This window comes from Panthera uncia (genome assembly GCF_023721935.1).
Source record: "Panthera uncia isolate 11264 chromosome C1 unlocalized genomic scaffold, Puncia_PCG_1.0 HiC_scaffold_3, whole genome shotgun sequence".
NCBI lineage: Eukaryota > Metazoa > Chordata > Mammalia > Carnivora > Felidae > Panthera > Panthera uncia.
In genome coordinates, this window is record NW_026057584.1 from 95,271,567 (window position 1) to 95,295,658 (window position 24,092).

At 36.2% G+C, this 24,092-nt stretch overlaps 1 protein-coding gene across 1 annotated transcript in view; it reads left to right on the top strand.

Annotated features, from left to right (window-relative positions):
* Positions 1-24,092, top strand: part of NCKAP5 (NCK associated protein 5) — a 776,078-nt gene that overhangs the window by 265,046 nt on the left and 486,940 nt on the right. Inside the window, exon 4 of the mRNA XM_049615277.1 lies at positions 1,493-1,512. Coding sequence (XP_049471234.1) covers positions 1,493-1,512 — 20 coding nt within the window. The remainder of the gene's footprint in view (positions 1-1,492; positions 1,513-24,092) is intronic.

The following is a 24,092-nucleotide window of genomic DNA, read 5'->3' on the forward strand; positions in this document are numbered from 1 at the left end:
GGCCACTATACCAGGTCCAACCAGGTAGTTCTGAATCATGCTTGTTTTCTGATTTCCTTGTGAGGGCCAGTTGTACCCCTAGGGTCTGCGACCCAAAGAAGCAGATCTTCTCATTACTCTTGTGTCTCATAGCACTTATATTAAGACCTAAAACTTCAAACATGAAACTTTGTTTACCTCAAAACCACAGAGACAACTTGAAGTATTTTAGTCAACTCTGTAACTTACTAATTCATATTTTAGACAACCTAATCACTTTTATAGCCATGGAAGGGAATAATCATGATTCAAGAAGAGAAATTATTAAGGGCTTATATGTTCTTTGGGGATGAGCTGAGCTCATTTGTAGTCCGTGCAAGAAAAAAGTCAAGAAGTCTAGTAAAAAGTCATCTGCCTGTATGGCGTACAAATGCTAAAGGGGGCACACTATTTAAAGACAATTACTCTTAGAAAGTAAAAATGGGGACACTTAATAAAGATGTGCATGTGTTATTAGTGATAAATATCATGAAGTGTGCTTGCTTTACTAGACTTTTACTTTATGCTTTTTTCAAAAGGCAGTCATACAGTAAGAAGTTTTAAGGTGTGCCATGTCTGCATGATGGGTGCACATCCTGGGTGAGGCTCTAAATTGGTATTTCTGCCCCCAGTGTTTGCTCCCTTTGTTTACCAATTTTGAGCTGCAAAGAACCTTATCAATAGAAGCAATGTAAGAATATCTTAAATTTTGAAAGAAAAGACTTAAGAGACTATGATGGGTTAAAAAAAAATCTATGCTAAAAATCAAAACCTGAAATCACAAGCGTTTATTTCTTTTCCACCTTGTGTAAAAGTGAGTTGCAGAAAAATGTTAGACACATCAAGTTACTTTTAAAAACAGAATGAAGGCTTGATCTAAAAGGCTAGAAAGGGGTATTTGCAGAGAAGGTTGTAAGAAATTTCATGAAGATGGACATTGACTTTGAAGTCAGAGTGCAGTTGAACCTAATAGCATTGACTTAGGCTACTGAACAGAGCGTGAGTCTTCAGGGGATTAGTGACATGGAAAACAGTGGGGGAAAATAAAGGTGAGTAAAGAGAACAGCCAACAAGTACAAGGAAATTGCCGTTTTATTAGCTAAGTGCTTTAGAGAACGTAATTACAAATAAGGGGCACTCTCTTCTAAAATATTGCTGCTCTCCACTTCAGACTAGTTAGGGCTGGCATTGCTTGGCTCAACAGTATCATCAGTGTCTCTGTTCAGATTGTTTGCTGACTGTGCTGTACTATTACTAAGTTTGTAACAGATCCTTCCTAGTTCGTGGCTTGCAGGTGCTGATGCTGCCACTTGCTGTGGTCTTGGGACAGCCCAAGACCAAGACCGGTCTTGAGACAGGTTTTAGGCATTTGGGGGCTTGGTTTCCCATTGATATAAGAAAGGGGTGAAAAAAGTGTTTTCAACAGTCCTTTCTGAGAGTTCACAATCTGTAATTCTTACTGATTACCTTGTAGGACTCCTGAAGGGTTGGGAGGTGAGGTTGGGAGAGAAGCGACAGATACAAGGGATTACTGAGTGGAAGGTGACAGTTTCCCTTCTTGAAAGAAGGCAGAACATTATTTATATGGACCGTGTTTTCTTTACGCTCTAATCCTTGGGCTGTGTTTTGGCATGGAAACTTCCAAAGGTAATAAAACAGCATGCTGGCAGACCCAGGGCACCCGAGCAGGGTCACAGTCTGTGACCACTTTCAAAAGGTTTTTCAGGAAATTGTCCTGTTGAATAATGTTTAAGTTTCCACAGAGGCTGTGAGCACAGCATGGTATAAGAAAAGTCAATTGCACAATATTAAAATTAAAAAAAAAAAAAAAGCAACTCTGGGGTTATGGTCCCTATTAAGGGAAATTGAATTGTCTTATGATGGCTCTTCAGTAGTCCCTGGAGATTCACAGACTCGCTGGTTAATTGAAAGCCAGAATGTGTATTTACCTGGATTTATTCATTGTTATTGTCTAATTGATTTTTTTCTTGTATCTTTGCTTTGGAAATGAAGATATAAATGGGTCCAGTTATAGAAGGCCACTCTAAAAGAGAAATTCTTTGGATGAGATACAAAATTCAGGACTTTGGCCTTTGGGACCATTTGTTACCAAGATGATGTAATTTAAAATGTACCAAAAGTTACATCTATCCAAAAATACTTCTCCCACTGGACTGCCTAGAATTCCCATGCTTGAAATAAAGGAAATTGGGTACCCAGAAAATTACCTCTGAAATCTTTACTTTTGCCACTTGATGAGAGTCCTAACATTACTCTCTTAGTTCTTCGTACTCTTTCACGGATTAGTTTGCCAGATTACATGCCTGTGGAAATCAGAGTCCTGGAAAATTTTTAGCAAAGTCAAGCATATGTATTTACTTACTATTTTTTATTGAGTTATAATTGACATACAACATTATTAGTTTCAGGTGTATAACATGGTGATTTGTTACTAGTATACATTATGAAGGGGTCAGAAAGATAGGTCTACTTACTCATATCACCGTACAAAGTTATTACAAGATTATTGACTATATTACCTGCCCTGAATATTACATCCTCATGACTTATTTTATAGCTAGAAGTGTGCAACACTTGCTCCTTTCCACCTATTTCACCTGTTCCTTCTACCCTCACCCCTCTGGAAATCCCATTATGTTCTTTCTACTCGTATGTTTCTGTTTTATCTTGTCTTGTTCTTATTTTAGATTCCACAATAAACCGAATCATATGGTAGGTGTTTTTTTTTTTTTTTTCTGTCTGAGTTATTTCACTTAGCATAATGCCCTTTAGTGCCCCCCACCTCCATGTTGTCACAAATGGCAGGGCCTCATTCTTTTTTTATGGCTGAATAATTTTCCATAGCTAATACTTATAAATATATATCTTATTTATCCATTCATCCATCAATAGATCCTCAGGTTGCTTCCATATCTTGGCTATTTTAACTACATAGGGGTAAACATATCTTTTCAAATTAGTGTTTTCATTTCCTTCAGATAAATACCCAGAAATAGAATACAAGAAAGAAAGTACTATGGGAAATGGTACAGTACAAATCTGAATATTGTTATATCTAGCTACACATGTCCCTACCAACCCTGACCTCCTTTATTACTGATTATTGGTACACACATACTCTCTCTCTTATTGTCCTTGTCTCCATTTCAGACTACTTGTATCATCCTTCAAATTACAGTCTGGGTCTTCCTGATCTATAACTCCTCCCATGGATTCCTCAGCCTGCCTGGGCTCCACTCTTTTTCTGATCTTCCCTTAACTTGGGATTATACTACAAATGTACATGTAATGATTCACATCTTACAAAAACTCCAGAACTGTTCCCATGTACCTTAATTTTAATTGTACAGATATTGACAGCACTTGGCCTTCTGCTATATATTAAATGGTGACTAGCTTAGGTTGAGCATAATAAGTATTCAGCTAACACATATTAACTGATTCTCTCAAACGGGGCAATTAAAAGTCCTATGTGGTATTCTTGCTGGTGACACTGTATCAAGGATATTTATTTCAGATTTCATTTGAGGACATAACAGACCATCAAAAGTCAAGAAGGCCAGTGACTAGAATGGTATGATGTGCAGAATAAATTAATCATGGTGAAAGAAATTAGAGTTATTTAGTTTGACAAATAGAAAACTGAAGGATAGGCCTATAATTGTGTGAAAACTCCAGTGAGTTGCCGTGTGGAGAAGGGATTAGCCACATCCTGAGTTACTCATGAAGACAGAACTAGTTAACCAGTTGTGTAAGTTAGAACCTGAGAGTTGGCAACTCAACACTAGAAAGGAATGTTCTGACGCTTCTAGCCTCTAATGTAGAAGAGGGTGTGCTTGAGATAATGAGCTGTGTACCACTGCAAATGTGAGAGTCCAAGCTGAGGGCCCATCTTTCTGACGTTGCATAGAGTGGATTTTGCTACGCTGGACAGGAAGAGGCCAGCCACCCCTTCATGCCAGATGACTAATGATCTGACTCTCACTCTCCAGCCCTAATGTTGCCATCAGTAGCTCTAGTTGTAAGGACTATTTCCTCTTCTGTGTACCATCTCTTTTTTAAATATTTGGAGACCATTTTACATGTTTGGCCTCAGTGCTCATTTTTCCAAAAGGAAACGATGTGGGTTCTTCCATTCCTCCCCACACAACTTACTTTTCAGACCCCAATTAATCATGGCCACCTATTAGATTTATTCTAGTTTGTCAATTCTCCTGTTAACATGCGAGGCTCTAATATAAACACAATATATTTTATTATGACCAGATTACAAGTCTAGTTCCAGTCATCCTTTGAGAGAGGGTTGTTTATTCTAACTTTATGATTTTTCCCCCCAGTGGTACTAATTGTTAATAACCTTTAGGCAAAATACCTAAAATTCCAGCATTGCATCATGCATATCCGCTTAGTCTCTTGTGGACTCAAAGAATATAAATCATTATTTCAAGTAAGGGTAAAGAGTGTTTTAAATTTAGAAAATCCATTCTCTTTTTCTCTAGTGCGCCTTTATTCTCTTATTTTTTAAATTGCCATGTCCTGTTTCACATCTTCTTTTTTCCAAAGCCAGGGCTTTACTTATGGTTACGAGGTCAGAGCACAATTAATAATTACAAGTAAATTAGGCCATTCCTGACCTTGGTGGAACTTTTATTGGCCAATTACTCTTGCCTTCAGGAGGGAGAAGAGAGTGAGTTTCTGATCATCACTGAAGTGAACAATTATTAATTTAACAGTTAAAGTCCCAAAGTCAAAGATTGTCAGGGAGGATAATGCTAGAAGGGAGAAACAAAGCTCATGAGAAAATATTTATATAGAGTGCATCAAAGTGAATGGAACTACCGGATTTTCTGCTGAAGACAGAGATTAAAGTAGAGTGCTGTAGATGTTTCTCATGGTTCATATCTAGATTTTTCCAGTTTCAACTATATTGTGACAGTGATATGCACATTTCACAAAAGAAGACTGTGCTTTTTGAAGATACACTACGTTAAAAGTTTCAGATCATTTATTTTGGAAATTCAATTCCACTGCCTCTTCTTTATGCGCTCCCACCCCCAACCCCCGCCATATTGGACAGATTTATTTCTGGCCCATTTACTATGTTAGTAGGCAAGTTTATTTTTCTGGCTCAATGCTAAAGCATTGTTATAGAAGTTCCATTTCCAAGCAGTTTTAAAGTAGAACCATTATCTTCCTCTTCATAATTTTAATGTTAACATTTGAAAACCATTTTCAAGTTTGGATAACAGTTGAAAAATGATGGTGTGAAGTTCGCATTCATCTTTGTCACAATGGTGAAGATTTTGCAATAAATACCGTGTAGATTATTTTTCCTGTCAGATGGCTGCTAGACATTGGAGTAAATGAATTAGCCCAGACCGTCATCAGATGTGGATATCCTGATATTATCAAGGAGAAGGCATGAGCTGAGATTGGGTGAAAGGCAAAAGCTTATTCACTCATCAACTGGAAACATTTGGGAAGGGTCAGTTAGGGGCAGCTTGGGAAAATCATTTTAAAAACCAGATAGGTATATATGATACTGGGTTCCTACATTTATGAACCAATGAGATCTTTTTCCTAAGGAACGTGCAGTTAAACCCCTTTATAATGGGCTGGAAATGGGAAGTGTTCTAGATACAGGGATAATATACGGCCATGCTATAATGCAGTGAGAAGAGATTTTTGAATTGCTGCATGGAGGTTTGCATGTGTTGATGGGAAAACCACAAAAAGGTCAGAGGTTCAAAATGTCTGGAAGGTTTCCTGCTTCTCATTTGAGCAAACCAGTGAAGAAAGTGTGGATAAATCCTTAGGAAAACTTTCTCATGGGATTTCTAAGACCTGATTCTTCATGTAAAGTTGGAGCGTAAAAATACCCTTTATACTTGTTTGGGAAGCAGACACTTCAGATATAGTTGACTTGCTTCGTATATTGTTACAGATTGGCTTCTTGAATATCCATCTTCAATTCACAAACCTGGCAGTTTCTCATGGCATTCGAAATGCAACATTTGGAGGCTTTCACAAATGGAAGCAAAAATTGTCAAGGAGCATCATGGCCCAGTGCCGTCTCTGTCTTTGGCAAAGTTGGCAAGCAGGGCCTCTTTGATACTAACTTCAAACATTTATAACATGACCCAAACATAGCATTTTTTTTATTAACTATGATGAGTCTGTCATTAATTTATATAAGCCACTTAAAATCTATTTGTATTTCTAACCTCTCCCACCTCTTGTTGGGTAATAAGTTCCATAAAATTAATCCCTACTTTGTGGAATGCAGCTTCCTCTTATTTGGCTTAAACACATACAAGCTTCAAGTGGTGACCCCTCCATTAGACACATTAGGGTTTAATGAATAATTCGATTTCACTCTATTCATATCATTTATAACCATATAGACGTAAGTCACTTTGCTTCTGATGCAGAATGCTCACAGAAAAACCACAAGAGTAGCTTCATAATCATTTTTGTTTTCTTGAATCTTTTATCTTTTAAAGTAACATACACTTTCAGTATTATGGTAGGAATTCTAGTCTTGAGTCTGACACTCTGTAACCATAGGTAAGTGACTTGGGCACTGACTTTGATTTGTAAAGCAGGAATTTGAGCTGAAATTCCTTTTCAGCTCTATGATCTTTTGAATTTGTGACTCTATAGGAAATATATAGGGAAAAAAAGCTCCCTTTTATTTTTTAAACTTATTTATCCTGTACCCACTCCTAATGGTCCAAACGGTCCATACTTTCATGGTTGCTCATGATATTCCATTATTTTGGTATTTATTACATCCTCCAAATTTTTATCCCTCTTCTTTTAAGAATCTCAGTTACATGGGGTACCTGGGTGGCTCAGTCAGTTAAGCATTTGACTTGGGCTCAGGTCATTACCTCAGAGTTTGTGGGTTCGAGCCCCACATTGGGCTCTGTGGTGACACTCAGAGCCTGCAACCTGCTTTAGATTCTATGTCTCTCTCTCTCTCTGCCCCTCCCTCACTTGTGCTCTGTCTCTCTCTCTCTCTCTTTAAAAAATAAATAAACATTAAAAAAAAAAAAAACTCAGTTACAAAGCCATCTCCTCCAGAAAGCATTCTCTGACTCCATACTGAAAATGGGCTGCTGCATTTTCTGTACTCCCACAAAATTGACATGTGACTGCCGCACAGAACTTACTTCATTCTGATTTATGTTATAGGTGGGTTAATAACTCCTCTGGCTCTCTTGTTAACCAGTAAGCTAGTGGAAGAGGGAATAATGTCTGTTCATCTCTTCATCTGGTGCCTAACAGTCCAGGATTGTTTGCATGCATATGGATGCATGGTCATCATGGGTTGTCAGGGGTGGACAGTCATGGGTTAGGGATTCAGAGCAAACACACTTGCCAGTGCTGAGGCAACGGGTGTTCTGATAGGAATGAACATTGCCATCAGTCCACCACTTGCTGTGTTTCTATGGCGGAGGAGCTCTCTGACTATATTTCCTGGACACTGATTCTTGGTTTACTTCCTCTTCATTCTCATTTCTCCTCTTTATTTTTGGCTTTGCCCTTGGTAGTTGGAGTCTTGTATTTTGCTCTCAGTTCTAGCCTGATGGAAGTTTTGGAAAGCGCATATTAGGGAGATTCAATTCACATACTGTATTCCTTAAATATGTATACTGTAGAGTTGCCCTATCCAGCATCCTCTACTAACCATGTCCATGCGTGTTCACATGCTCTATTCACCTTCTGGCCTGCATATTTATTTTTAAAAATTTTTTTTGTTTTTCACATTTATTTATTTTTGAGAAACAGAGTGAGAAAAAGTGTGAGCGGGGGAGGGGCAGAGAGAGAAGGAGACATAGAATCTGAAGCAGGCTCCAGGCTCTGAGCAAGCAGTCAGTACAGAGCCTGATGCAGGGCTCGAACCCATGAACTATGAGGTCATGACCTGAGCCAAAGTTGGACGCTCAACCGACTGAGCCACCCAGGCACCCTTGGCCTTCATATTTCTTAAGACCTGCTATTAGTTTTTGGTGTCTTTATCCCTCTGTTCCTCCAACTTCTGCTAACTAAACCATTACCTCACTAATGACTTGTCTCCTGCTTCCTGGATCAATGTATGTTGAAGGAAGATACAGCGTTTTGATTTCTTTCATTTGATCATGTATTTTTTTTGTCCAGAATTCTTTTCCTAGGCATCCCTGCTGGGCCCAAGTCAGCATTTCTAAGACAGCTCTCCTCTGTTGTTGACTCTGAAGAGCAGTGTGGCAAGTGCAAAGGTTGAAATAAAGCACTGATAACACTTTATATCAGTATTCTTTGAAGCACTTTACAATTATTTAATTCATTTAATTCTCACAATTCTATGAGGTTTGGTGTTTGTGTCATTTTACAGATGAAGAATGTGAAGCACAATTAACTAGTTTGGCTCACAGCTTGAGTCCTTAATCATTAAATATTCAATGAGTTATTAATAAATATTTCCAGTTCTATCCCTTATAGACACATTACAGAATTGCAACTCCTGTTTCCTTGTGGTTGGAGAGGTCATGTGACTCATTCTGGCCAATGAGTGGCTAGCAAAAGTAACATTCCAAGTTGAAGCATTTAATTACAGATATGCAACCCTCCAATGTGCTCTTTTGTTCTGGCATGGCAGCGATCAGTGCTCAGCATGATGGTTTATTATAAAACTGGAGCCATAGAATGACTGAGTATAGGCCCTTCCCAACATGTAGTGTGAAGAAGAAATAAGCTTTCACTTTAATCCAGGGATATCTGAGGATCGTTTGTTACCATAATATAACCTAGTCTATCCTGACTCCATATACAGGCCAAAAATAGTATAAAGACAGAACAGATTCTCTCTGGTGGCCAAATATACTTCCTAAAAATTAATAATTTATGATGGTTCTACTTTATTTCAATCCCTTACATGTCAATTTCAGCTATAGTTCTTCCCTTTATCTTATGCCCCATATATTTCCAGAACATGTCTCAGAATTCTATTTCTTTCATAACACTTCTTCGAATTTACGATTTTGCCCAAACAGTAATTTTGCAATTTAAAAATTGTATAGGCTATTTAAAAAATCTGGTAAATGTTGTATTCTTAATTCAAAAAAAAAATAGATTTTTAAAAATCCATGTTTGGGGTACCTGGGCGCTCAGTTGGTTAAGTGTTATATTCTTGATTTTGGCTCAGGTCATGATCTCATGGTTTGGGAGTTCGAGCCCCATGTTGGGCTCTGCGCTGACAGTGCAGAACCTGCTTGGGATTCTCTCTCTTCCTCTCTCTCTGCCCCTACCCTGCTCATGCTCTCTTCCTCTCTCTCTCTCTCTCTAAAACAATAATAAACTTTAAAAAATAAATAGTTAACAATAAAAATCCATGTTTACATTTTGGGAAAGTACAATAATCTTGTATGCACAAAGGACAAAATGAAACTATATAAGCAACTATAATTATCTTTGTAGAGAAAGTTAGAGTGGATCCATTCATTAGGAACATTATAATTTAATTATCTGGAAGTAATCTCAGCTGTAGTTATTACTGACTATAAAAAGTTAATTTAGGTTTAATTTTTAAAAGTTAATTAGCTAAAATGCCTCCTATTCTTATTATTAAAAATGGAATGTCACTAACATTCCATAGGAATGTATATGCTGTAGAACAACTTGTACCAGAAACTTGAGGGCTCATTAGAATTTATAACATGTACTTAATTACCATAGTTATTTCAAAGTGTAACTCAAAATTATAATTGTTAGTAGTGTTTTTTAGAGTGTATTTATTCATGTTTGTAGTGCCTGGTAAGAGGGCAATATTATGTAGGGCAGAGGTCCACAAACGTTTTTGTTAAGGGCAAGAAAGTAAATATTTTTGGCTTTACTGGCTGTATCCTTATGGTCCCTGTCACAGCTACCCAACTCTGAAGCTGGAACTCAAAAGCAGCCACAGGAAGTGCATAAGTGAGTGGGTGTGACTGTGTCCCAATAAAACTTTAGGAAAATAGGCAAGATTTTACCGTGGGTGCCAATTCCTGATCTAGAATGAATTTTTATACTTTCTTGTGTTGTTTTACAACCCCATCCATACCAGCTCCTGAATATGTCAAGAAGCATTGCAGGTCGTTCCAAATTTGACTTTGTGTTTCCATATCCTTCTCCCCCATGCTTAGAGCTGCTGTGCTGAGCCCCACAGGCACCTCAAGCCCCATCAATCCAGTGGCTAGCAGTCTGGGAAGTGGGTGGGGACACTTTGCAGCCAACTTGTAGTTTTCTCTCTGAATCCCTTGTGTGGTCCTAAATACCATGCAAGCCCAATTTCCCCATCTATAATGCAGGCAGGAATGGTATTAGGTTCTTTTCAGTAAACATGTTCTCTCTGTGATTCTATGATGAGAAACATTAAAAAATCTAAACCCCTAACTCATCAAGTAAAAACTGAGAGGATTGATAAGATCCTTGTAAAATTCTTTTATCATCTAGTGAGAAAGATACCACACTATTAATTTTCTGTTAGAGTTCCTCTCAAAAACATGTTTATATTACTTTCATAGGATTACATTGTATAGGTTGTTGGAAAACCACAGGAGCTATCCCCATGCTAGGGTAGAGGAGGAGATAATGAATTTCCTACATGCAAATTTAGTTTAAATATATTCTACTATCTCACTTACACAGTCATTTCACACATGTGTGGATGCCGCTCTGAGCCCTGATTTGGTGGTGTAAGCAAACGAAAATAAGCAAAATAAGCAGATGTGTGAAGGAGGGGAGTCCTCCCCCTAATTTGTGCATATGTTACTACTTTGCTAATAGGCTCCCAATAAAAAGGGAGGTATTCTGATGAAAGTCATGTATGGGATTATAGAGACATACACATGTTATATATATACACATATATAAACATACCAATATGTGTGCATATATATGTACATATATATGTTCATACTAACATAAGTAATACAGGCAGTGATTTTGGGAGACAATGTAAAGACAGGATCTGAATACAAACAAAAAATACACAAAATTAGCTGTTAAAAATTGAAGTTATACACCTTTTCTTTTTTAGCTTGAAAACCATAAACTTGATTTTAAAAATCTGGCGCAGGGTCTGATATAATAACTACTTAATAAATGATGGTTGAATGAGTACCTTTACTAATGTAAGGCCATTCAAGTTTAAAAGTAGAATGATTGATAGAGCATGGGTATGTATTTATTTGTATTGTTACCAAGCCCCAGGAGAGTAACCAGGCACTCCTTAAGTACATTCTATGTACATATTTTATTAATGATGATAATGCTATCCTAGAACAAGGGTCTGCTCAGTTGTCAGTAAAAGACTGTGGGAAGTCCAGTAGAATCTTGCTTTGAGTAGCTGGGCTCAATTCAGCCCTGGCCACAGAGGTTTAATTATTGAAGAAACCAAAATTATCTGATTAAGACTGGCTGTGATAAAACAGAAACTTAGGCAGTACTTGGGTGGCTCAGGTGGTTGAGTGTCTGACTCCTGATTTCAGCTCAGGTCATGATGCCAGGGTTGTAAGATCAAGATTTGTGGCAGGCTCTGTGCTGAGGATGGAGACTGCTTAAAATTCTCTCTATCTCTCTCTCTCTGTTCCTCTCCCCCATTCGCACTCTCTCTCTCTCTCTCTCTTTCTTTAAAATAAAAACAAAACAAACAAAAAACAAAACGCAGAAACTTAGTAAGAACTAAGTAGAAATTAGTATAATAGAAACCAGTCTGGGGCAAATCTCAAACTAATAAGTCATACAGTGTTAGTTTATATGAGAGCTTTATTTCAAAATGAAATTTCTTTCAAAACAATGATTGTCCAACCTTAATAATTTAAAAATCGGGAAACATTGATTCATTGCTACTGTAGAGTGTAGAAACTGCCTGTAAAAGATGACAAAATAGTTTATAATCCACCCTGAAAGATAAGATGAGCCATCAAATAAGTGGAAAGAGGAATCTATGAAAGCAATAATAAGTCAGAGACATTTTCAGCAACAACCTAAAATTATGAACAGTGCAGCAATGAATAACCAGGGTACCTATGCATTTTTGTATAGTTAGAAGTGTGCTTTCGGGGGAAACTCCAAAACCTGAGAATGCTCACTCAAATGGTAAATGCAAATGAAGTGTTTTGGATGTTGACAAATTTTCCTTCAGGAAGTTTGTACCAATTTATATTTTCACTAGCGATATATGAGAATGTGTGTTCATGCACAGTTTCACCAACAGAAGAAGTTTTTGAATGTCTCCATTTTCTACCATGGAATAGATGAGAAGCTATAGCTCTGTGTAGTTTTCATTTTCTTTTCTCTAGTGATGAGTAAACTTGAACACTTCCATATGCTCAGAGACCAATTTCACATCATGTCAATCGTCCATAACTTTTACTAATTTTTTAAGATTTTCCCCTTCCTTTTAGAGTTCTTTGTATTTGTATATTAGGGATATTAGTCTTTGTTTAAGATTTATAACAGATATTTTCTCCTAGCACATCAGTAGTCTTTTGATTATTTGTGTGTGTGCGTGTGTGTGTGTGTGTGTGCACGCACGCGCATGTGCGCTCATGTTGCTATGTGTGGTAGAAGGAATAATGGCTCCCAAAGATGTCCATGTTCTAATTCCCAGAATCTGTAAATAGATGATCTTACATGGCAACAGGTACTTTGCAGTTATAATTAAATTAAGTGCCCTCAGATGGAAAGTGTATTCCTGGATTATTCAGGTGGGCCCTTCAAAACTAAGAATCATTCTTGGCTATAGTGAGTGGGAGATATGGCTGGAAAAAAAGGTCATACAGCTGCACAATTGTGGCTTTGAAGATGGACTAAAGTGCCAGGAGCTAAGGAATGTGGACAGCATCTAAGAAGCTAGAGAAGTTAAGGAAACAGCTTCTCCTCTAGAGTCTCTGGAAAGCAGTGCAGCCCTCCCCACACCTTGATTTGAAACCAGTGAGACCTTCAGAATTTTACTGTAAATTATAAGGCAGTAAATTAGTGTTGTTTTAAGCCACTACACTTGTGATCATTTGTTATAGCAGCCATTAAAAACAAATATAACATGCTGTCTAAAAAGACACTGAAATTTATTGATTTTTTCCTGTATCTGCTTTTTGAGTCACTGTTATAGAGAAGTTACCTGTTTCTGTTTTTCTTATATGGCCTCATTTTTTTTTTTTTACATTAAAATTCTGAATCTCTTTGCAGTTCGTGCTCTGTATGGTTTACGAGTGAATTTAATGCTCTTTTTGGTCAAATGGCCAGTCATTTGTTCAGCATTCTTCATTTAAAAACCCACTGTTGTCCCTGTGATTGGAAATGCTGTTTTTGGTGGATCATGGATTTCCACGTGTTCCCAGGTCTCTTCCTGGATGTTGTCATCTGTTCCTACCCTATTTGTCTATCCATGCACCAGTGCCTGACTTTTTTTTTTATTACAGAAGATTTATAGTTTGTTTGCTCCACAGTAAACTATATTTCTCGTTCCAGCTTTTCTTAATGGCTATTCTTACAAGACTTTTTGTAAGAACTTCAGTAGTAACTTGTCTAGCTCCAAAAAAATCTTGTTGGTATTTTTATTGGAATTATGTTAATTTTATAAATTCAATTAGAGAGAAGTGACATTTTTATAATACTGAGTCATTGTATCATAGCAGAGTGAAGGTCTTCTATTTTTTCAAGTCTGCTTTCATGATTCGTGGCATTTTAAAGCTTTCCTCATGCAGGTTTTATACATTTCTTCTTATGATTTTCCCTCAATATTTTATTGTCTTGGTTGCTAATGTAAATGAGGTTTTCTAGAACAATATACCCCCCAACAGTATATAAGATGGTGATTGATTTATGTATATTAATTTTATTGAACCTGAATTTTTATTGTTTGGATTTAATTTTATCATTGATTGGCATTATTTTTTCAGGCATACTATCATGTCATCTGAAAATATAGTTTGCATTTATTTTTTTCTAATTCTTAGCTCCCATTTGATTTATGTTGTATGACTGCATTGATGACACTAAAATGTTGAATAGTAGTAGGGACAGTGGGCAGCCTTGCCTTGTTCATGATTTTACTAGAAATGCCTCAAGTATTTCTCTAAGATACTGGTGTGAACATTGAGGGCATATGTGTGTGTGTGTGTGTGTGTGTGTGTGTGTATGTGTGTTATGTGAAGAAAATATACATAGAATCCTATATTTTTGGGTTGTTATCAGGGAAGGAGTTAAATTTTGTCAAAGGCTTTAAAAATATCTGTGCAGAGACTCATGCGGTTATTCTCATTAGATTTAGTGATGTGGTATATTAATATTGAGCCAGATGCAAGTGGCTTTTGGTCATGGTATATTTTTTAATGTAGTCTTGCATCATTTTGCTTGTATTTATTTAGCATTTTTTGCATTGATATATAGTGACATTGGGCTATCATACTTTTTAACTGTCTTTAATCAGATTAAATTGTTTTCTTAGTTTTGGCTGCTACAGCAAAATACCATAAACTCGCTAGTTCATCAAAAAAAGAAATTCATTTCTCACAGTTATGGAGGCTGAATGTCTGCAATCAGCATGCCGGCATGGTTGATTTCTTGTGAAGGCCCTCTTCTGTGTTGTAGACCACTGACTTCTTGTGTCCTCATCCTCCTGGTATCCTTGCACAGTGGAGAGCTGAGGGAGGAAGTAGGCTGTCTCATGGTTCTTATGAGAGCAGTAATCCATTAGTGAGGGCTCATGCTCACAGTCTTATCTAATCCTGACCACCTCCCGAAGGCCCCACCTCCTAATACTGTTATATTGGGAGGTAAGCTCTCTGCATAGGAATTTATTGTGAATAAAAGCATTCAGTCCATAGTAACTGTTAATGATATACTTGCCTTATAAAAATAATTACCAGGTTTTCCTTCATTTTTCATGTTCTGGAAAAACAATATGGAATCTTGGAGTGGTCTAATCTTGAGAGTTAATTGCTTTCTCTATTGCTTTTTTAAAAAAGTTGGTCTGATTAAGTTTTCTATCCTGAATAGAACCAACTTCAGTAAAATCTTTTCCGAAGACTTATTCCATTTTATGTGTATTTGCAAATTTAGTTGCATAGAGATGAGATCTGTTTAGTCCCCTCTTAATTTTTCTTTCTATTTCAGTGGTTATTTCCTATAGTCATATCTTATCTTGCATATTTGTGCTTTCTTTTTGCCTTGACAGCTTTGGATTAAGTTATGTAGTGATCTGTTTAAAAGAAACAAGACGGATTTTGAGTTCTTAACTGTATTTATTGCTTTTCTGTTCTCTACTTCAGTACATGTTGCTCTTATCCTTGTCTCCTTCCTGTGCTTTCACTGATTAAGTTTCCCTTTTTGGCCTTTTGAGCTGAGAATTTATTTATATCTTCAAATTTTTATTGTTAACTGTGCTGTTAATTTTTCTGTGATCACTGCTTTAAATGCATCCAGTGGTTTTATCATTATTTTTTTAGAAAAGTTGAAAGTTCAGTTTGAATTCTCTCTTTCCTTTGAGATTAGCTTAAAAGTTGGGATAGGATTCATATTAGGATATATATTTTTCAAAAAAGATTCTTCTAAACTGTGCCTTGACTTCTTTTTCTTCACGGTAATGGTTTTTTTTTCCCCACAGAGATTCAATGTACTTCATTTTACTTCCCAACCTGAAGTAGAAAGTCTTAATCCAGAGCATGCTTCAAAAAGTTTTATAGATTGGCTTTTTATATTAAGAGGTTTTTGTTGTTGTTGTTTGTTTTTTGGTTTTGTTTTTTTTTTTTAGACTTTAGTTTTTAAATAGCAGATTTAGGTTTCCAGTGAAACTGAGGGGAATGTATGGAGATTTCCCATATTCCCTCTGTATCAATACATGCACAATCTCCCCCATTATCCACATTAATCCCCAGAGTGGTACATTTTTACCAACAGTGAACCTATATTGACATGTCATAATCAACCCAAGGCCATAGTTTACCTTTGGTTCACTCTTGGTGGTGTTCATTCTGTGGGTTCAGGCAAATGATAATGGCATATCCATCATTATAATATTATGCAGGGTATTTTCACTTCCATCAGATTCCTCCTGTTCATCTCTCTGCCTATTCATCTCTCCCCCTCACCTCACTCCTAGGAGCCACTGACTTTATTTTTAAATTGTTTCCATAGTTTTGGTTTTTCCATAACGTAATATGGTTGGAATTATATAGCATATATTCTTCTCACATTGGGCTCTTCCAGTTAGTAATATACATTTAAGGTATCCCCATGCTATTCATGGCTTGATAGTTCATTGTTTTTTTTTCAGTGGTGAGTAATAGTCCTTGTCTGGATGTACTATAGTTTATCCATTCATCTGCTAAAGGACATCTTGGTTGCTCCCAAGTTTTGGCAGCTATGCATAAAGATGCTGTCAGCATCCATGTGTAGGTTTTTATGTGGACCTAAGTTTTCAGCTCTTCTAGGTAAATACCAAAGAACACAATTACTGGATCATATGGTAAGAGTATGTTTGGTTTTGTAAGAAACTATCCAACTATTTTCCAAATTGGCTCCATTATTTTATATTCCCACCAACAACCTATGAGAGTTCCTGTTGCTCCACATCCTTGCCCCCAGGGGGTGCTGTCACTGGATTTGGGCCATTTTAGCAGGTATAAAGTGGTATCTCATTATTGTTTTAATTCACATTCCCTCGATGACATGGTGTGGAGCATCTTTTCTTATGATTATTTACCATCTGTGTATCTTTTTTGGTAAAGTATCTTTTAAGGTCTTTGGCCCTTTTTTAAATGGCATTGTTTTCTTATTGTTGAGTTTTAATGGTTTGTATATTTTAGGTAAGTCTTTTATCGGATGTATCTTTCACAAATATTTTCTCCAAATCTGTGACTTGTCTTCTCATTTTCTTGATATTATATTTCACAGAGAAGAAGTTTTTAATTGTAATAAGGTCCATATTTTCAATTATTTCTTTGATAAATTATATCTTTGGTGTTGTATCTAAAAAGTATCACTGTACTGAAGGTCATCCAGGTTTTCCCCTAGGTTATCAGCTAAGAGTTTAATAGTTTAGTATTTTAAATTTAGCCCTGTGATCCATTTCAGTTAATTCTTGTGAAGGGTGTAAAGTCTGTTTCTAGATTAATTGAATGATTAATATCCTGTTGTTCTAACACCGTTTGTTGAAGAGACTATGTCTGCCCCATTGTCTTGCCTTTGCTCTGGTCAAAAATAAGTTGACTGTATGGAGGTCTATTTCTGGTCCATTATGTCCCATTGATCTTTCTGTCTGTTCTTTCACAAATACCACACTGTCTTGATTACTGTAGCTTTATAATAACTCTTAAAATTGGGTAGTGTCAGTCTTCCAACTTTGGTTTTCTCTTTCACACATTTAGTTTTTCATCTGAGTTTATTCTTTCGTGAATGGTCTGAGGTAGCATTCTAATTTTGTCTTTTTTATTTAGATAGAAAGTCGACCTGATGCCATTGTTTCAATTGCCAGGCCTTTCCCCTCTAACTAATAGACACATTTGTCTTATACCTTGATCCCATGTATGTGGTTCTGTTTCTAGATTCTCTTTGTTTTCATTGATGTATTTATCTCACTCACTTCTCTACCCACAAAGGAGGGGACTGACCTTTTTTGGATGTTTGTGCAGTAACTCTTCCAAAAGATTAGCTGGTTATTTTTGGCCACCTACTTTTTTATAAGAATTTGAAGATCAGCTGGTAAAGTTCAGTGTATAAACTTGCTGGGATTTTGACTGATAATATTTCACATTTAAGGATTAAGTCAGGAGATTGCATCTTTCAATCTGCCACTCTGTTTTCCTAATTGCTTAGTTCTGCTTTTATGCCCTTCAACAAAGTACTTAATATAAAGATTTTTAACATCTTGGTATTCATTCCTATATGCTTTCTTTTACTATTTTAGAAGATATCTTCTAAAAATGTTGTTTTTCATATTTTGTCACCTTTCCTAGAGACACTATATATTTTCATATGTTGTTCTTTTATCTAGTAAACACACTACTATTTTCATGTACCTAATGATTTGCCTCTAGTTTCTCTTCAGTTTACTATGGAGATAATATTGGCTATAAATAATGGTAGTTTTGTTCATTACTTTCTCATTCTTTTTTTAATTTTTTAAATTTTAGAGAGAGAGAAAGAGAGCAAGCAGGGGAGGGTCAGAGGAAGAGAGGGAGAGAATCTTAAGCAGGCTCCACACTTAGCACAGAGACTGACATGGGGCTTGATCCCATAACTCTGAGATCATGACCTGAGCCAAAATCAAAACTTAGATGCTCAACTGAATGAGCCACTCAGGTGCCCCTATTTTCTCATTCTTATATCTTTTGTTTCTTTTTTTTTTTTTTTTTAATTTTTTTTTTTTCAACGTTTTTTAATTTATTTTTGGGACAGAGAGAGACAGAGCATGAACGGGGGAGGGGCAGAGAGAGAGGGAGACACAGAATCGGAAACAGGCTCCAGGCTCCGAGCCATCAGCCCAGAGCCGGACGCGGGGCTCAAACTCACGGACCGCGAGATCGTGACCTGGCTGAAGTCGGACGCCTAACCGACTGCGCCACCCAGGCGCCCCATATCTTTTGTTTCTTTATGTCATTGCTCTAAGACCTTGAAAACGTTGAACAGAAGTGGTGATGGGCATTATTGTCTAGAACAAAAACTTAAAGGAAATGTGCTTAAATTTCACTATTTAGTATCATGCATGCTATAGATTTTTTGGAAGCACCTTTTATCAACATAAGGGAGTTCTCATCTATTTCTAGCTTGTGAAAGATTTTTGTTTATAAATCATGAGTAAATGTTGAATGCTATTAAAATTTTCAGCAACTATTAAAAAATAATAAAAAAAATCAGCAACTATTGAAATGATCTCTTTTTTAATCTTCTAAAATATGTGTATATTTAGAAATTAATAGGGTTTTCTTGGACCAAATCACCTTTGCGTTACAGGTTACACCTTATTTGGTCATATTATACTATTATTACCATTATTGCTATTATTTTTCTATTGATATATCCTGTTTTATTTAGGATTTTTCAGATTTACTAATTTTTTCCCTGTATGATCTATGTTTACTTTTAGTATGAAGGCATCAAGTATTTAGTATCAAGTATCAAGACTCATAAAAGTCTCTCCTCCTCTTCTCTCCCTGCCCCTGGCCTTTCTCTTTCTCCTCCTGCATGCTTTTCCTACTTCCTATAGCTCTCTCTGTTAGATAGGGATATTAGAGGTTTTGTATTGTTTCCAAGTTTTGTAAAAATTGCTTTAAAAAAAAGCTGGGCCTACAATTTAACAATAACAACAACAACAAAAAACACAAATAATTCAATTTAAAAATGGGCATAGGAATTGAAAAGACATTTCTCCTGAGATGATAAACAAATGATCAATAAACTGATAAAAAGATACAGAACAATATTAACCATTAGGAAAATGCAAATCAAAATCACAAAGAAGGCTACCACTCAATACCCACTAGGATGGCTATAATCAATAATAAATACTAAAAAATGGAGAAAATATGGAGGGATTGGAACCCTCATACACAGCTGATGGGAATCAAACATGGGATAGCTCCTCTGGAACAGTTTAGCAGTTGCTCAAATTGTTAAACATAGTTATCATAGGACCCAGACATTGTGTGCCTCGATATATGCACAGGAGATATGAGAACATGTCCACACAAAAGTTGGCATATGAAGGTTTTCAGCAGACTTACTTACAATAGCCACAGAGTAGAAACAACAACAACAAAAAAACAACCAAAATGTCCATTAACTGATGAATGGATAAGTACAGTGTGGTATATGCATACAAGGGAATATTATTTGGCAATAAGAAGAGAAGGAATGAGTATAGATAAATGGTACAACGTGGACAAATCTTGACAATATTATGCTTAAGTGAAAGAAACCAAACACGAAAGGTCATATATTGTATGACTGCCTTTATATGAAAAGTCTAGAATGGGCAAATTTGGTTGAGAAACAAAATGGATTTTTGGTTACCTCTGGCTGGAGAGCAAAGAGTGATGGCTACTAGGTAGTGTGGGTTTCTTTACTGGGTGATGAAAATCTTCCAAACTTAAGTGATGGAAGTGATGGTGGTTGCACAGTTTGCATGTGCCAAAAATGAATGAATTGTGCACTTTAACTGGGTGAATTTTATGATTCGTGAATTATATCTTGATAAAGAAATATGGGCCTATTGATTATACCCAAGGAATTTGTTTTTTTCAACCACTGAGTTTATCTATGAAATTGTTCAAGATTCTTTTGATTCTTGAGTGAGTTTTATTAAGTGTCCTATTTTTAAGTTTTAGGTGTTGATCATCTTACCTGTGTTTTCAAATTTATTGCCTTAAGGTTGCTCATGGTGAAGTAGTTCTATTATTTTAAATCTCTCTTGTATTCTCAGTTGTGTAGCCCTTTTTTCTCCTAATCTTATTGATTTATGTTGTCTTTGGTTTTCATTGGTCTAGGCAAATATTGTTCTATTGATCTTGTACTAATACTTTGTGTTCTGTTTTATTAGACTTTGATTTTACCTTTATTTCCTCTATTCCACGTACTTATTGTTATTCTTTTCCTATCCTTTTGGGTTAGATGCTGTGCACATTCATTTACCATTTTTTTTTCATTTCTAGAATATGCACTAAAGTATTTCTCATGATGTACTGCTTTGGTTCCTTCCACTCTCAAAGTGTTGATATACAGTCAGTTTAAGATACTAATCTCTAATTTTTCTGATTTATTTATACTTAATTAGTGACCCATTTACATTAATTATTGATCTATTTATAATTGTTAGAAGTTTGTAGTTTTTCATTTTTTATTAAGAAAAAAAAATAAATATATAGAAAAGTTAAAAGTCCAGGGGAATAAAACACTCATCTACGCACAAATTAGCATCAACACATTTTAACATTTTTGTTTCATGTATATTTTTTTTCCAAAGTGAGTGGTAAACACCATGATACTTCAACCTAAATACTATAGCATGTGTCTTTTTACAATAAAGACCACTTCTTTTTTAACTACAATATATGGGGCACCTGGGTGGCTCAGTTGGTTAAGTAGCCGACTGGATCGGGTCATGATCTCGCAGTCTGTGAGTTTGAGCCCCACTTCAGGCTCTGTGCTGACAGCTCAGAGCCTGGAACCTGTTTCAGATTCTGTGTCTCCCTCTCTCTGACCCTCCCCCGTTCATGCTCTGTCTCTCTCTGTCTCAAAAATAAATAAACATTAAAAATTTTTTTTAACTACAATATCATGTTTACCCTTAGCAAAACTGATGAAACTTCTCTTATCTAATACCAGCCTGACTTACATTTGTCTAGTTGTTCCCACAATGTCTTCATAGCTGTTCATTTTGGAGAAAGACCAATCGCATTACTTTCACTTAGTTATGCCCTACCTTGCTTAATCTATTTTAGTCTTCCTACTTTGTTCTGTTCATAGACACTGGCTTTTTGAAAAGTCAGGAGCATCCTTTATCCTGCATATGCCTCATTGTTTCCTTATGGTGTCATTTATCTAATTCTCTAGGTTGCATATTTCATGTAAGCTAAAAATTATGTCAAAAGACTTGCTTGGATTCAGGTTGAACATGTTTCTTTGCAATAAAAACTCCGTAAGCAATGTTTTACACTCTCATATGGCATCATACAAGGAGGACCATGGCAGGTGATCTCTCCCTTGTATAATATAAATTCTTCCCTTAGCAATTAGCAAACATTAGGGAGTGATATTTGTTAAAATATGAATATTCAGTTTCCTGTTCTTTACCATCTTTCAGTATCTATTGATGATCCTTACTTGAATCAGTTATTTCATTGGGGATTGTGAACTGGTGTTATTTCTGAAGTAAGCTTCCTCTTCTCAAATGGGAAAGCACTAAAATTCCCCTACTAAAATAAAGCAAAAACAAAAAGAAAACAAAAACAAACAAACAAGCAAACCGTACTCACTTTAAATTCTTGATTCTTTAAAATATTTTTTTTCTATTAAGGAGGCACGTGGCTGGCTCACTCAGTGTAGCATGTAACGATCTCAAGATTGCAAGTTCAAGCTCCACATTGGGTGTAGAGATAACTTAAAAACAAAATTTTTTAAAAAATCTTTTTATTAAGTTATAACTTATAACTTATACAATAAAAATCACCGGTTTTTAAGTATATAACTTGATGAGTTTGACAGTTTTGTAAACACCCCCACAATCATGATATAGAATATTTCTGACTACATACTTGCCTTGTGCATCTTTGTAGTCTGTCCCATCTCTATCCCCAGCCTCAGGCAAAAATGGATCTGCTTTTTGTCTCTAGAGTGTTTTAGAATCAAACAGAATAAAGCAGAAGCCAGTCAGAACGTATGATACTCTTTCACTTGGCATAATGCCATGAAGAGATTCATGTATGTTGTTACCTTTTATAGATACAGTTGACCCTTGACAGTTGACAACTTGGGCACTTGACTTGCTTCCATATCTTTTCGTGTAAATAATGCTGCACTAAATCTAGGGGTGCATATCTCTTTTCCTTTGTGATTTTAAGTTGCTTTTATCCAGTGACTAATAATGATGAGCAACTTTTCATGCAATTATTTATTAAAATTATTTATTAAAAATTATTATTTATATATATATGTTTTTTGCTAAAGTATATTTCTGAATCTTTTGCTTATTTGAAGTGGGTTGTTGTCTCAAGTTGTAAGGTTACTTACAGAAGTGTATTTTTTCACTTCTGTATGTATGTGAGTTATTTCTTTGTTAATAACTTAAATTTTATCAAATATGGTTGGAGAAAATATTTGATATGAGACTTTTGGGCTAGAAGTCTTTGTCTATTGACATTGCTTAATAAATGGGAAACACATCATGTTTCCCAATCTATTCCCTTTTATAAACCTTGTCCTACATCAATATTTCTTGACTTAGAGAACAGAAGACCTCTCCAAAATCATCCTCGGGCCATAATTTGAGACATACTTTGCAGCATAAGGCATTTAGTCCTTTGGTTGATTCATTACTTAATCCAGCATACACTGAATATTTTTCATGCACCTCATCTTTGCCTGGGTGCTAGGATACCTTGGATGTAGTATTATAAGCAGACATTAGACAAGTTATCCAATAACCTTGATGAATATTCTCATAGTTTTCTTCTATTTTCCTTTGGGTTTTCTTTTTTTTTTTAATTTTTTTTAACTTCTATTTATTTATTTTTGAGACAGACAGGGCATGAACAGGGGAGGGTCAGAGAGAGAGGGAGACACAGAATCTGAAACAGGTTCCAGGCTCTGAGCTGTCAGCACAGAGCCCGACACGGGGCTCGAACTCAGGCGAGATCATGACCTGAGCTGAAGTTGGACGCTTAACCAACTGAGGCACCCAGTCGCCCCTAGGTTTTCTTTCTTTCTTTTTTTTCTTTTTTTAAGTGTTTATTTATTTTTGAGAGAGAGAAAGAGTGCAAGCCAGGGAGGAGCAGAAAGAGAGAGGGAAAGAATCCCAAGCAGGCTCAATGCTATCAGCACAGAGTAAGATGCAGGGGCTCCAACTCACCAACTGTGAGAACATGACCTGAGCTGAAATCATGAGTCAGTTGAGCCACCCATGTGCCCCTTTCTTTGAGTTTTCTGCAATGCCAATCATATTGGGAGACTGTGGCTCACAGATGACTCCCTCCTTACTGAAATATCTTCTTTACTAGGTTTCTAGAGAAGCCCACACTCCTAGTTTACTTTCTCTCCCAAGCTGCCCCTTAGGATGGTCTCTTCTACTCATTGGTCTTCATCTTCTTGGCTTTTTAAAGTTGGAATGACTCAGGATTCCATTCTCAAATGTCTTCTCTTTTCTAACTATACTCACAGCCTTAATGGCCTACTTGATGTGATGGATTTAACTATGTATATATTACATAGCTTACAAATTCACATCTCCATCTAAAGAATTGTCCCCTGAACACAGTCCTTGAATGTTTATTCAGATACTTAAATCAATATCTCCTTTTGGTTGGTAAACATCA